The sequence below is a fragment of the Lissotriton helveticus genome, chromosome 1_1 (genome assembly GCF_964261635.1).
Source record: "Lissotriton helveticus chromosome 1_1, aLisHel1.1, whole genome shotgun sequence".
In the NCBI taxonomy this organism is placed as follows: Eukaryota; Metazoa; Chordata; class Amphibia; order Caudata; family Salamandridae; genus Lissotriton; species Lissotriton helveticus.
The window spans coordinates 596802495-596818144 of record NC_136057.1 but is presented as its reverse complement, the minus strand read 5'-3'; the positions used below and the strand labels follow the sequence as shown (position 1 = coordinate 596818144).

General features: G+C 41.2%; 1 protein-coding gene across 2 annotated transcripts in view; it reads left to right on the top strand.

Moving 5' to 3' along the window:
- BCAT1 (branched chain amino acid transaminase 1) overlaps window positions 1-15301 on the top strand; it is a 392482-nt gene extending 377181 nt beyond the window's left edge. For both annotated transcript variants that reach the window (XM_078674099.1, XM_078674098.1), the window contains exons 9-11: window positions 2758-2898; window positions 9231-9305; window positions 10790-15301. In XM_078674099.1, the coding sequence (XP_078530225.1) occupies window positions 2758-2898; window positions 9231-9305; window positions 10790-10831 (258 nt within the window). In that variant the 3' untranslated portion in view covers window positions 10832-15301. The remainder of the gene's footprint in view (window positions 1-2757; window positions 2899-9230; window positions 9306-10789) is intronic.
- Window positions 15302-15650: the final 349 nt, after the last annotated feature.

The following is a 15650-nucleotide window of genomic DNA, read 5'->3' as shown; positions in this document are numbered from 1 at the left end:
ACCAATTCTGCTTCAAAATTATCCAACTAAAACTCTGGCATACGCTGATGACGTAGCCATTGCCACCGTGGACTCTAGCACTGCTATGCCCTATATTGAGGAGGAAGCTAATTTGGGTTAGTTTCTGGGTATGCTTTTTACCAAGGGAAGACGCAAATTATTTTAAACATAACAAGCAGGATGAATGATCCTCGGGGGTGGACTCAGCTACTTACTTGGGGGTGGCCATCTGCTCCAACTTGGAAAATTTGGTGGACATAAACATAAAACCAATGCTAGGCGCAATCCAGAAAGACCTACGCCGCCTTGACAATCTCCATCTATCCATCATTGGCAGGGTGAACGCTGTCAAAATGATGTACTTTCCAAAGATCTTGTACTTATTTAGATCAATCTGTTTAGAATTTACTAACCATTGGCTGAAGGCAATAGAACGTACGTTTGCTAGCTTTGTTTGAGCTTATGCGCAACCCAGGCGCGCTTACAAATTCCTTACCCTCCCCAAAGATAGAGGGGGCTTAGCTCTCCCCAACTTAAGAATGTATTATTGGGCGTCGGTAGTACTTTACAGCAGTGAGCTCATACAAAACCCGGGGAATGAGCACCTGGTGGGGGGCAATTCACCAACAATATTCCAATTACTGCTTGGTAGCAGACGTAGAGGTTATCTCTGGAGACATACCCATGATAGCTACCATAAACTGTTACATTTAAGACTTTATACAGCGGGTTTAAAGTATGGAAGGCGGTGAGGAAGATGCTGAACCTAGGTCAATTTTCATACTACACACCCCTAGTAGACAATCCCTTACTTCCAGGAGTCATCTTCAAAGACCCCTGCCTGCTTAAATGGAGTAGGGTCGGATTATCACAATTAGGTTGCTTTTTTACCCCAGCTGGGATTAAATCTTTCGAAATGCTAAAAGCAGAGTTTCACCTAGATTGGCGAGACTTTTTTAAATACTTACAAATAAGGAATTTTTGTACACGTAATTAGGTGGGAAAGATTGTAGTGTAAAAACGTATTTTATTGAGTTAATCATTCATTCAAGGGCCTACACTATTGGAGAAGTTTACTCCTCCCTGGTAGCAATGCTTCCTGATGACCCAGAGAAAACTTCCCAGAAATGGCAGGATACAATAGATATATCCGTTGAGGGATTTAAACATGCCTACTCTCTCTCTCTCAATCTATCCTCATGTCTACCAAATTACAGACCCAGTTTTATAAAACCTGCTTTTTTCTTTGTTACACGCCAGACAAAATTGCCAATTGGGGTAATGGTAAGGGAACATGCTGTCCTAGATTCAATGCCTTTAAAGCTGACTCGGTTCATATCTTTGCCTTGTGTAATGGGTTAACAAAACTAATACAAGACATAGAGTCATTTCTGACCACTGAAATACAAAGAAATATATTTCTATCTAGTGAAGTCATTCAGCTAGGGGCCGCCGATGCGGATCACTCGGGCAATGGCCATGAGTTAATATTTATTGCAATGGCGGTTTTACGTTTATGCATTGCCTCTGCGTGGCTAGACCCGATGGCACCATCCTTCCAACAATGGTTAGCTAGGCTCTTAGCTATCTCTAACCTGGAGGTTGCAATTTATAAACGAAAGGCTAATCAACGGCAGTCAAGGGGTCTAAACATTTGGTCACCTTCGATACAATGGAGGTTGGCTCAGGGCTCTGCCCAGAGTATAGCTCAGTCTTGACGTCTCTAGCGATTGCATGTTTAATTATATTTAGTGGTTCTACTTTTTTTTTGTTTTTTTCTCTTTCTGTTAAATTATTTAAAGATGCTCTGGCCTCACATGTTGCCTTTAAATGTATGATGCCTTAAAATACATTTGCAGTTTTGCTTTGAGAAAAAGACAAAATGCTATGTGTACATGTGTACCTGTCTGACCGTTGGTGGGTGGGGGGATGGGTGCTAACTATTGCAGTAAAAAAACAATAAAAATCATTTAAAAAAAAAAAAGAAGAATAAATAACTTTGTAGATTTATTTCACCGATAATTACACTCCTTTGTCATAGCATGGAAAAGTAACTCAGACCCTGCCAGAGCCCTCCTTCTTTAAGAGAAAAGGTTGACATCTTCCATCTGAAAGAAATCAAGAAACTAGTTGAAACTTTACATTTTGAATAAGGAATACATCGGATGACAAGAAATATTTCTGATGATTGAAACCCTGAAATTGCAATCGGGATGAAGTAGCTACCCTTGCCACTAGAGAGATTGAGGTTTGCACAAGGATCTGAATGTCGAGCTGTGCAATAGTTATTGCAAACCCTCTGTTTTCCCAGACAGATTTCAAAAAATCTAACCTGCTGAAATTTGTTGCGGAAAAGACCTGGAAAAAAGGGCAAAGCATGTGAAATTTGGTGCTGTAAACTCTGATTCTCTGTGCTAAGTTTAATGTCCAAGTGAAACAATTGTAATAAGATTTATGTACTACACCTGATAAATAACTCAGTTTTGGTAATGGAAATTACTGGGTGTGGTAAATGCTTCACCCTTATCTACCCTACTGCAGTCAGCACATAATATGATAAACGCAAAATGTGTGCACCTGAAACTTATTGCCTCCTCTAAGCCATCAATCTGCTCCATGTAAACTTCTTGTTGTCTCTCTCTCTCTTACATAAATGTTTGTAAACTGGATCTTCTAGGAACCAAGATCCATCTGTACAAAACTGCAGAAAGACTGTGGTACAACCAGTCTTACACTTTTCCTCTCTTTTTTGTGCAGGGTGAATTTAAAGTGTCAGAGCGCTATCTTACAATGAGTGATCTGCTAACTGCTTTGAAGGAAAAACGTGTGAAAGAAATGTTTGGCTCGGGAACAGCCTGTGTGGTGTGTCCAGTTTCTAAAATTCTATACAAAGATGAGGTAAGATAACCACAGTGGGGTTGATTTAATTGGCAATGCCTTTCCTGTCTGATCACAGAGATCTCCCATCATGTTTAACCCTGTCACAGCCTAGTGAATTTGAGGCTGAGTTCCTCTTCACAAATTCAATACTATTCACCTCAACATATGCATGTGTTGTGGTCCTGTCTCTTCATTTGGAACCTGCTACTTTGGCCTTGTCGCTTAAGATGTCACTAGAGTCTCTTAATGGCACATGTTACGTAATCAACCATTACTCATCCTCTCTCATAATCACACTTCAGTCAGTAGGTTTGAACAATTTTTTTTAGGGGCATAGACAGTGTCTTTCTTGAGTATATGAGAGTTAGAGCATCACACACTAACACAGACCCAAACAACAAAATCAAGACCAATGTAACAGCTATACTACAGAATAACACAACACAAAACATTGCAATAAACCCAACTACACAACAATGAAACAGCTCAATATCAGCGCAACTGCACAGGACAGTATGACACAAAAACACACTAGACTAACATCGCAACAAAAGACGGGCAACACAATAGAGTAAGATAGCAGAATAGCACACCACACATCATAATGTCACAACACAGCAACACCACACCACAATATCATAATGAAGTACAAACCAACAAAACAATACAACATAGTCTTACAACATAACAGAAGAAAAACAACACAAGTGAAAAAGAAAACAAATTGGCAAAAATAAGCTTACTCCCCATATGAACACCGCAAACCAAAATATTACACCACAACACAGTAACCAGTCAGTTTAAAACCACAATACATCAACAGTAAAACCTCAAGATACATCAACAACAGCAGAAAAACAAGTTCTATCCACAGCACGTTCCCTTCCAGCACCCTCTGAACTGTGTTTATTGAACACATACTTTCTATACTCGATTACACTGAATGCGGTGTTAGAATATTGTCATGGTACAATGTACAAAATTGAGTTTCATTTATGAAGTATAGACTGCAGTTTTCAAGAACAGTGTGTATGTCCAAGGAACCCCTTAAGATTTTACCATGCTCATATAGCCTGCATCCTGTGTGTTAGATTTGGAGTCAGGGTAAGGGGGTACACTCCTAAAATAACCCTGTTCACCCCCTTGGTAGCTTGGCACGAGCAGACAGGCTTATCTCAGAGGCAGTGTGTAAAGCATTTGTGAACACATACAGTAACCCAGTGACAACACTACAGATGGACACCACACAAGTTGTAGTATAAAAATAAGTATTTTTATATAACCTTAACACAAGACCACAAACGACAAAATTCCACAATACTGTACTTTAAAAATGGTAGAAAAAGCTCAGTTCTCTTCAGATGCAACACTTAAGCTCAAGGTACTTTTGGATGCGTAACGCTATACAACGAAAGTGTTGCAGGGAAGGTGATGCTTCGGTTCCTTACACGCAAGAACGGTGATGCGTAGGTTCCTTACTGCTGCGTAGGGGACGGTGATGCATCTTTTCTTCTCTGCATTGGTAGGTGATGCGTTGCTTTCTTACTGCGCTTCCATGGCGGTGCGACCCGCAATACCGTGATGTGATGAAGATCGGGTGCACTGCAACAAAATGGTGTCTTCTCCTTGATGCGTGCAAGCCCGATGGCCGTGTGGCGACTCAATGAATCTTCTGAGCCACGACAGGCCCTGCGACACGCTTCTCCAAAGATGCGACGGTGTCTGCTGCGACGGCGACACTCTTCTCCGGTAATGAGAGGCGCTCCGGCAATGCGGCAGCAGCAACACCCTTATCCAGTGATGCGACGACAGCTGCTGCAGCGGCGACACGCTTCTCCGGCGATACAAGGCGCTTCTGCGAGGTGATGTAGCAGTGGCGACACCCTTCTTCAGTGATGCGACGGCTGCGGCGGCATCACCCTTCTTCGTGAGTCGCACTTCCAGCTCCTTGCGACACGCAGTCCCTCAGAAAGCCCAGCACAACAGCAGGCACTTCAAAAGAACTCAGGGGAACTGGTTGGTGACATCTGTTATCCCTGAGACTTCAGCAGGAGGCAAGCTCTGTCTTCAAGCCCTTGGAGATCCTTTACAAGTTGATGAAAGTAGCACAAAGTTCCTTTCTCTTTTCATTGGCAGTCAGGCATCCACTGCAGGCTAATCCCCTCAAACAGCACTAAGCTTTGGGATAGTCTCCTCCTTCAGTTTCTCTCTGGTTCCACGCAGCAAAGGTTCTTCTTGTTTCCCAAAAGTGATCTAGAGTTCTGGGGTCTGAGTCCCCTCTTTTATACACCAAAATCTTTTCTCTTTGAAGGCAGAGAGTGCCTGTGCCTAGTTCAAACCAGTTCTGTGCAGTCCCCTTCTTTCCTTTGACTGTGTAGGCCAGGGACATCAGACGCACCACAGGAGGTGGAGCCAGCATTGTGGAAGGCAGGCACAGCCCTATTCAGGTCCCAGGTGTGCCCCTCCCAGTACTCTACATGCAGATCGGTCTATTCAGCCCTGTCTTACCCTGTCTCCTGTAATCCCCCAGCCCCTGTCACTCAAACTCCAGACAAGGAATACACAACCTAGCAGAGGCAGGCTTGGATAGTTAGTCAAGAAAATACCTACTTTCTAAAAGTGGTATTTTCGAACACAGAATGTTAAAACCAACTTCACTAAAAGATGTATTTTATCATTCTGAGTTTAGACATACTAAACTTGAGTTTCTTCCTAGTTCCATGAGTCAGTTAGGATTATAAGATGTTATAATCAAACTGCCCAGTCCGGCCCATGGGGAACGGGTAGCCTTGCTATAGTGAAAAACTAAAATGGCTGTAATTCACTATTAGGACATGCCACACACATCAGGGCATGTCCTACCTTTTACCTACAATGCGTCCTGCACTTGGGCCTATCATAGGGGTGACTCATATGCAGAAAAGGGAAGGTTTAGGGACTGGCAAGTGGGTGCACTTGCCCAGTCAACATGGCAGTACCAAACTGCACACAGGCTCTGTGATGGCAGACATGAGACATACTTTACAGGCTTCTTCTGTGGGTGGCACAACCAATGCTGGAAGCCCACCAGCAGCATTTGATTTACAAGCCCTGGGCACACTCAGTGCACTGCACCAGGGTCTGACAAGTAAACCAAACCAGACAATCATGGAGTCACTAATCCATACATCAATTTACCATAGGGAGCACTTGCCCTGTGACACTGAATAGCAGTGGCACAGTGCCCAAAGCAGCTATAACCAGCAAAACCACAGGGAGCCAACAGCAAATAATGGAAGGGACACCCACACCAGTGGTGCCAGGTTTAACACTGTGGCTCCAGGCTGTATAAACAGTGTGACCTCTCTCTGGGTCCATAGACATACATAGTGTCTGTCTGCAGTCCATTTGTTATATTACCCACTGGCAGTCGCCAGGTCTGGTGGCTCTGTGGACAAATTCTTTATTCAGTTGGTATCTTATTCACAAATAGTATTCATAATATCTCAAACATTCCCTTTTCAGTAAAATGAATGTCAAGTATTTAAAAAAAAATGAAAAGCAATACATAAAAAAATGGCTGAATGAATACACCAAATTTGGCAGAAAGCCAGATCAACACTATGAAAGCGTTCTTTTTGTGATTTAGTGTAAAGCACTTCAGTAGTTAGTGATAAATCAAGGTTCTGAACGCTTTATATTTCAGGCTGTGGAGGATCCGTTGCCCAGACAGATCAAAAAATGAAGACTTATTGGCTGCTGTCAACATCAGCAAATATGTTGCAGCAGCCATTTTGGTACTCAGGGACTAAGGGCCAGATGTAGGAGCCAAAATACCGGTCGGTAACGGCCGATTTCGGCCGTTACCGACCGGTATTTAGGAATTGGCATGTAGGGGGCATGTCATTTACAGAATCGGTAAATTTACAGATTCCGTAAATATACAGAATCGGTAAAATACCGAATCTGTAAATTTACCGATTCTGTAAATGACATGTAGGTGGCACTTCAGAAAGTGCCACAGGCCCTTAAGAGTCGGTATTTTACCACCCAATCCTATTGGGTGGTAAAATACCGAATACAGGTGTGCATGCACATCTGTGCATGCACACCTGTGCAAGGTGACACACAGATATATGTATGTGTGCCACATGTAAGACGTGCCTGTATTTGGGGTGCTAGAGGGTGTCAAAGTGACACCCCCTGCACCCTTGCAGAAATCGGTATTTACCGAATCGGTAAATACCGATTCGGTATTGCCCATTGATTCCTATGGGATTTAAGGCACATAGGAATCAATGGGCAATACCGAATCGGTATTTACCGGTAAATACCGATTTTTACAGATTCGGTAATTCAAATACAGAATTTACCTACATCTCCCTCCTTCTATTTTACCGATTCATAAATACCGAATCGGTAAAATTCGGTATTTATGAGTCGGTAAAATAGAATTACCTACATCTAGCCCTAAGTCCTGTGTCCTGAAAAAATTATTAAAAAACATAAAGGGGTCAGGGTGCAGATACTGTAATCTTCTTGGACTTGTTGGTGGGGTGCGGGGGGTCTCAAAAGGACACCCTCCTCCCCCCCAGGATAAAAACGTTTTTATTATTACCACAGATTGGCTGTCATTTTTTTTTTAAATATAGAGCGACTTCTGCCTTTTTCTATTTTAATCCTCTTGCGGTACATCAAACCCCGGTAGGTCAGCACACGTATATTATATAGGGCAGAGGGGCGTGCAACCCCCCCACCCGATCCAGTAAATGGCCCTGGGACTTATCCCCCATAGTGTGAAGGGATTTTTGAAATTAAATATGGGGGGGTTGCGACTCCCTCCCTCCCACAGACATTTCCTGGCCCTGGGCACACCATCTTTTTGGCCAGATGTGAGCCAGTGTCCTGAGGACCACATACCACACATTACTGTCTTGTTCTTTGCCCAGGATGGGGGCTGGCAGGAGAGGGCGTAGCCCCCAATGTTCAAGAATGTTGTGGGTGCCGAGGGTGGGACAGGGGCACCCACTTTCAAAAATGAAATAAACCATATAATAAAAAGATACGTGCAGTTTGGGAGTGTGCTCCCTGCACTACCATTTCTTTTTCCATGAGAGATAATAGGCTGACAGTGCCATAGGTAGGAGTCGAACTCCCAAGTTTAAAACATGAAAATGTCGTGGCTTCAGTGTTTTGCTATTGAAGCAGTGAGGCTTCTCGTTAATATTCACTGCTCCCTCCCGGGAGCACCCCATAATGCTCTGCATGAACTTGTTTCGATATGTTAGTTGTCGTTTTGTCCCAAGGAGTGGCAGGGATCCCGCTAACAATTTACAAATGTTTTTGGGGGACTGTAAGTAGAACAGCAGCCCCCCACGAAGGTTTAAAAAAAACACACTGTGAGTGTCCTGGTTCATTGAATCCATGACCCCAAGAGAGCTTACCATTTTTTTAAAGCACTATGAAGTGTAGCTGTATGCTCTTCAACTGGAGTGTCGAGACCCCTTGTGGTTGGGTCTGTGGCTGCATTTTTTGGTCTGAATAGTGTTAAAGAACATCTCAAACACGTTAATGGTTTTTAATAAAAATGCTTGATTTGAATTGACATTTCTTTATATTGTTACTTTACAAAAATAACTAAAAATTTCACTGATAAAAACAGGTTAAAGTGACATTACAGTTAGGTCTGGTAATAAAATCACATTTTACATTAAATAGTGATGTTAGAGTTGAGTGAAAATGTCACGTTTTAAATTCTAAGGCACTGCTTATTACCTCACATGTTACATCACTCATGACATGTTTTATGACATAATTGATAACGTCACTCATGACATCTAAAATGACATGATTTATAACACTGCATGAAGTGAGGCTGTCTTATTCTGATGTTTCGCTTACATGTTGTGGTTTTGCAACAAGGGTGTAATAGTTTGCAGAAGGTACTGGCATCGAGATGAGGGTCAATGCCCGGCTTTTATCGTCTGTTGGAGGAGTTCTATACATCTACAAGTGAAAAGAGGATCACCCATACCTCGGCTCTGCATGTAGTCCTCTCCAGGAGGCTCCTGGTCGTCACTTACACTGAGACACAAGCAATCAGATCCATTTAATACATGGATACGACCATCTGAAATCTGGTCCATCAATGATATTAGGGTGCATAAAGAAGACACTTCTTTTGTCGCCACTGGAAAGCTGTTCTTAATGACCTTTGATTGGGCAATGTGACCTTCAGTTTGTTTTTGCCCCGCATGAAACCTGATGCAATGGTCTCCCACCTCCTTCTACTGACTTGATGAGATCTCGAAACATATTTAGTAAACAATAGCCTTGTACACCTCTAATTACTGTTTTACCTCTTTCTCCAGGATTTGTGTATCCCAACCATGGAAAATGGACCTAAGATAGCATCCCGGTGTCTAAAAGAGCTCACTGATATTCAGGTAAAGATGTTTTTTTGAATTAATATAAAGGCAATTTTAAAAGTGGTGAGACATTTGGTGAAATTTTAATATGTCTTATCTTTTCCTTATGTCACTGTCTATGTGCTGTATTGCACTTGGCAGCCATTATTAATGCATATCCATGAAATGAAGGCAGACTACAGCCAGGACATGCTGCTTTGTGTCTGGTCTTCATTTAATAATTTGAAGGAGTGGTTTGGCTCATCGGGGACGTAGTCTAAGATTAGTTATGCATCTGCATGTCACTATCTAGCTCCGACCATTTACTGAGTTGCTTCCCAAATTCAAACCTTACAGAGAATTAATACAGCTGAATATGTCAGTGGATCTTTTTTTATGGACACATTTCTTTTCGAGCTTTAAAGGGTTTGTACAAAAAATAAACTTTATTCGCAGTGCCTCAAAATACTCAATAGACCTTATTGGAGACATCTTGAAATCTTTGTGTGTGCATTTATGGCACAAGCAAACTCAAATATTTACACGTTTGGGTTCACAGACTCTGGGTTTCTTCCATGTGACCTGAGTGTGACTGTTCCTACTTAATGCGTATGTAAGCAGTAATACAGCAGAGCTGAAGTTGTGCCACGTGCTGGCCACTCCTTCCCTGATCAAAGGGACTGGGCATTCCCTTTAATGGAAGCAAATAATTGCAGCATAGCGTTTGACTGTAGGCTCATCATGCAGGTGTGGCTTCAGTCAAGCCTGCAAATAGGGCTTCTTAATTCCTTTGCCCCAAGGCTATAATTATTAATCTATAACTTTAGCTTGATGCAATTGGACTATGGAAACACCCTCAAGCATCTCCCTTTCTCTCTCTCTCTGCCTCTCCCCGCCTCTCTCTCTCTCGCTATCAGGAGCAGGTTATCCCTATTCCATGCTGGAGAGCCCTGCTTGAATATGTGAAAAATGAATATGTGAAGAATAGTATTTCGGTCTTGTCTGTGTTGCATTTAAGTTGATGGGAGGTCAGCCACTGTTAGGCAGGATCTATTGTATTCTCATGGAAACTTTCCGGCCCTTCAGCTCAATTTAAAGTGAAGGGTCTGATGTGTATTTTTTCTCTTCAGAACTTCCAGGAAAAAGCCTGGCAGAACCAAAAAAAAAGAATAGCCCCAACATCCTTGAAAATACGATCTCAGCATGTCAGGGTCATTTTTTTGTTTTACAAAAACAAACTCACTTTCAAGGCCTTCAGAGGAGCCGCTGTCACCGGCTCCTCTGATGGTACAAACTCTCCCCTGGGCAGGCAGGGCTTTCTAAATATGCTAGACAGTAGCCTGCTGAGGCAGTGGCGGCTATTACTGCAGGTCCCCGGTTGACGTCGGTCTGCCTGCCAAAATAGGGGCCTTACACTTGTCGAGGGAGGAGTAAATCTGTATCTAGAGTCGGAACGGGGAAGTAGCACTGGAGGTCTGTAGGCACCAGTGGACTGCTTAACTGTTTTCTTGTTTGTGTTTCAGTATGGAAGGCAGCAGAGTGACTGGGTCGTCTTGGTGTCCTGAAGAGCAGGAGCAGAATCTACAATCAAATCTTTCAAACTCCGCTGAATGCTAGATTATAATTGTGACGAGGAAGGGTGGGGTGTGGTTAGATCTGTTCTTCGTATATCCGTCTCTCTTTTTTGTATTTGTGACGTTAGTAGAAAGGATGTGAACATATTTACCAGCTTATCTTGCAATACTATTTTTAGGAACCAGGCTCCTTTTCAAGTAGATTTTCTAGCCATGTGCCAGCTGTTAACTTGTTGATAACATTCGGGTGTTTGAACTGTGGTGTGCGTTTCCTGTTTTTCACTCCATCCTGTACGTTCCTGCATTTCTGTTAGCAGATTGTGAGACGGCTTGCTATGCTATGTACTTCCAGAGGTGCCCCAAACGCACTACTGCACGGCTCTGCAGACCACAGTATCTCTCAGGCTGGAAAGTGTCTCTTAGTGGTAGGCGCAGTTTGACATTTGGTACCATAGTCTTAAGAACATTTATGTGGGACAAGTGGAAGAAGGTTTTAAAAAACAATGTCAGAAACAGCATCCATGCATGTGTCCACTTGCTTTCCCTGGTGCTTACCAAACACACTCCAGTGCGCATCCATTTGTTAGTTTAACAATACACACATTTCAAAATGAAGGAACTTTACTGTTTTGACACTATGTCGTATGACGCAGTTAGGTTACTTAAGTTGTGCTTTCCTTTTTCTCGGGGAGAAGATATCTTTTTGTGTTTTATCTTGCAATATATCAGGGTATTCTGTAAAACTTTTATAATTTGATTTGTTGTTGGGATAAAGTTTGCATTTTTTGTACGATGTGCATTTCATTTCTTCAAAATGTGGGAACAACAGTGTTTTTAAAAGCTAAGCTGTTTTCCAGGCTGGATTTTACAACTAAATGAACACATATCCATGGGTGGTGTAAAGCTTTAATGCGTCCCAGTTGCCCAGGAGTCTGGATGTTTGTTTTTAACAGCAGCCTGATTTGTTTGTCTTCTTTCAATATCGCTTGTTTTTCTGTCCCTAATTTCTGGATTTCTATCCACGAATGCGTAGGTTAAATAAAGCGCGTTGTTCATTTACAGGCATCAGCATAGAAATCTCCATGCATGCATTGCTTGTCATATCTAAAAACAAGCACCCTGTATTTAATTTAAAACACAACCATTCCTGGTGTGTGATGAGCTTGACCAAGGGATATTAACAGCTGGTTACCAGTTGGTGCGCTTCTGGGATTTGTTGATGGAAGGCGTTCATTTTTACGTGTATTTCCAAGAGAAAATCTACTATCAGAATATTGTGATGCAGACTAAGAAACTCTAAGTGGTGGAAAAAAAGCTACTTCAAGAACATTTCTTTGCCCCGCAGTATTATATCTCCTTAATTCCCCAGTTCCTCCTCCTTTCTTGCTGCTGACGGCTTATTTGGACTTACATTGATATCTGCCTTTCGGTATCTTATAAAATTAGGTAACTATTCCTGGTTGAAGAACCAGTATAAATATTCGAGCTGAATGGTTTATTTAAAATATGCAGTATGAATTGAACGAGTTGCATATGAAAGAAATCACAACATGGTAAAAATAGTAGCATATGTAGAATAAATTTTTTTTTAGAACTTGAGAGTTTCTTACTCTAGGAAATGTAATTGAAATTGTCATATTTTCCACCTTCTTGATACATATTTATCTCTCTATGTACTCAAACGTGAAGAGTGTGTAGTGCGAATTCTATGTGCATATAGGTGTTTCTTCTTATCTAGATTTTTAATTCATATCTGTGGTTATTTGACAAATGATAGGAAAGCACCCTTGGGAGAGACCCTGGACTGGGGCAGCTCTTAAAACTTGGTTATGAGCATTAAAATACCTTTTATACTGTAGTGAACTCCAAGTTCAATTAAGCCCGAAAATTGTAGTTAAACAGAAGCTGCACCCATCCAGAACTGTCCATTGCCTGGAATCAACAGAAAGTGAGACAATGAAGGCAAAGTAATGTTTCCTAGCTGAAGTATGTTGTGCATACTGTGCTATTTCGCTAAATATGAATTGGCTTGCAATCTGACAGTTCTGTTTTGGTTACTGAAAATTTCCCAGTTTCTGGAGAGAATTATAAATACATTGTGGAACCCACCAGCTAACCTTATTCACAATATACTCACTATAATTGAGTAAATTCAGTTGTGTTTAGTGTTTCCTCCCGAAACTGGATGATTTTCAGTTACCACCAAACACAAAATGAGGCCCTCGTCTATTTAGGTCTCAGCTCTAGACAGCGCATGTGCTGTCTTGAAGAGACATGCTGTGTCTACTTCGTGGGCTTCAACCCGCCCATAGTCTTCTCATTTGCTGGCTCTAGCATCGCTGTCTTATTCTTTCTCCCTTTTTGTCCATGGCATGCGTCATGACTCTTCCTGTGTTTAGCCCTCTCCGAGAACATGGACCAATTACTACTATCCATCTATTGCACCCATTTAATGACCATTTTAGGAACATAGTTTTTCTTTGTTTAAGGGCCCTCATCAGGAGAGCTTGTGTGTTTACATGCTCCAAGCGTCATAAACAGGGATGGAAAGCTGTAAATCATGTGCTTATCTCTGCACATTTGCTGAGCATTCAAAGACCAAGATCACTTTGGAATGGGGGTACCGGGTTCAAGTCTTGGCGTCGGCTCAACATCCTTCATTTAAAAAAAGAATCCAACTTCCTCTGAAAATATTAGAAGCTGGTCAAGATTCATTTGCAATGCAAAAATAACACACACGCTAAGAACCATTCTTCCCACACACATTCGCCACTCGCATCCCAACCCAATGTAAGGGTTCGTAGCAAACATCAATCCAAATCCGCCACATGCTTATGCACTCACCCATGTTTCAGTTACAGCTGACACACTAGAGAATTCACTATCCATCTCCTTTCGTTAGGAAACCACTCTATAAAGAATAGGAAAATTCAGACTTTCTACAATTATCATTATTTTCTTCTGTGTAGGTCAGTTGGAGGGGCCGCAACTAGACCCGAACTTTGCCGGGCGGGCTGGCTAAGAACAAGGCCAATAGCTTGGGTATTGCTGAGACCTATTGGCCTTGCCAATGCTTGTTTTCATTAGACAGACTGCGATTGGGAAAGTTTAGAAACAATTGTTTTCTGTTCAAATTTTTTAGATTCTACATTAATTGTTAGCTCTATACTGTACAAAGGTTAGTGTACTGTCAAAAGGATTTCATTAATGTGTTTGCATTAATTTTGTGGCACTGAAGATTATCACAATGTATTTTAAGAGGGAAGTTCATGAACCTTCAATCATCAAAGGTGCATTTGTGGTATGGCCTAGTGTTGTGTAGTGTAGGCACAAGAGTGCTGGTATCAAGCTATACATTCAGGATATCGATTTAAGATACATTTGCATATAATTAGTCTAAATGGATATCACCTAAACAGTCAGTGGTTATCCTGAAAATCTGGCATGGTCATCTTCTTCAGAACTTAAAGCACCCGTGCTCTAAGGCGCATATCTGAATAGCTAAGATGCACAGCTGAGGCTACTTGCCAAATGTAAAGTTCAAATGTTTTTTTGCTTTAGGAACTTTGGTTGATATAGCCATTGAGAGTAATGTTGTGCTTATTCATTATATTGTACTCCTGGTATGTCTCAAACAGGCATTTGGTTTACCCATTGTTTTCAAACGAATCCAAATGATGTTTATAGAATCTGGATATTAAATTAATGATGATCCGTATGCATTTCTGGAACCACTCACCCCATTTCTCATTACTTTTCACTCTTGGTTCACTTCCCGATATATGCAGTTTAATACATCTGTGAGTCCCTTCATCATTCAAAATATAGTTTACAGGACGAAAAATATTCTCATTAGTAACCAACCTAGCTTGTTTTACTAGGTCTGTGCTATAATTAAAAGTGTATTCGTAACACATTCACCAAACCCTTAAGTGTACAACATCTATCATTGTGTATCATAGTCATTATTGTTTTTAAAGTTTTGGAATGTAATGAAAATATTTACAAAATCTCTTCAAGTATTGTTTGGGGCTGATTAGAAGAGACCACTGATTAGGCAATGAAGAACATGTGTTCCTAACTAAATCGTTCTATGACAACCAGTGTATTCTGCTGTGCCAAATCTATGAAGCTCAGGACTTACTTTGTTGTTATTGGTGTGAAATCTCATTGCATTGTGTACCTCATTTCAAGTATTTTACTGCATATATTACATCAGTTTGTCAATTCTTAATGTTTCATACAGTAGCTCAGTAATTTAAAAATAAATACGATTTGGTCATGAAGTCATATATATGCTCATCCAAAACAAAAAGTGCTCAGGGTGCATTAAGACGATCAAAAAGTATTATGGCGTTTGATAATGATTTCAATACATATCTACTGTTACTGTTAGATGGTCAAATGTGATTTTATTCGTACTCTTATACAGTTAATAAAACAATATCATCTCTATTAAAATGATTGTGGCAGAGTTATATTTCTAGTTTTCCAGGATAAGATAAAAATAATATATATTCATCTGTAAACAAATTTACATATATTTGCAGAGATTAGGTACGCCACAGAATTAAAGTTGAGTAAGTAACGTCACACCATGGGGTTTACAGTAATTAACCAATGATCACATTTGACTGTCAAAAGGAAAAGCGTGACCAGTGAATTTAATCTTGCTGGTTTAATCACTAACCAGATAGCATCATTGCAGCAAACCTTGACGGTTTTCCCGTTTGACAGCTACTGAGTCTTTCGAGATACACTTAGGGGTCGATTCCGATTCAGGGGAAAAAAATGTCCGACGAATCCTATT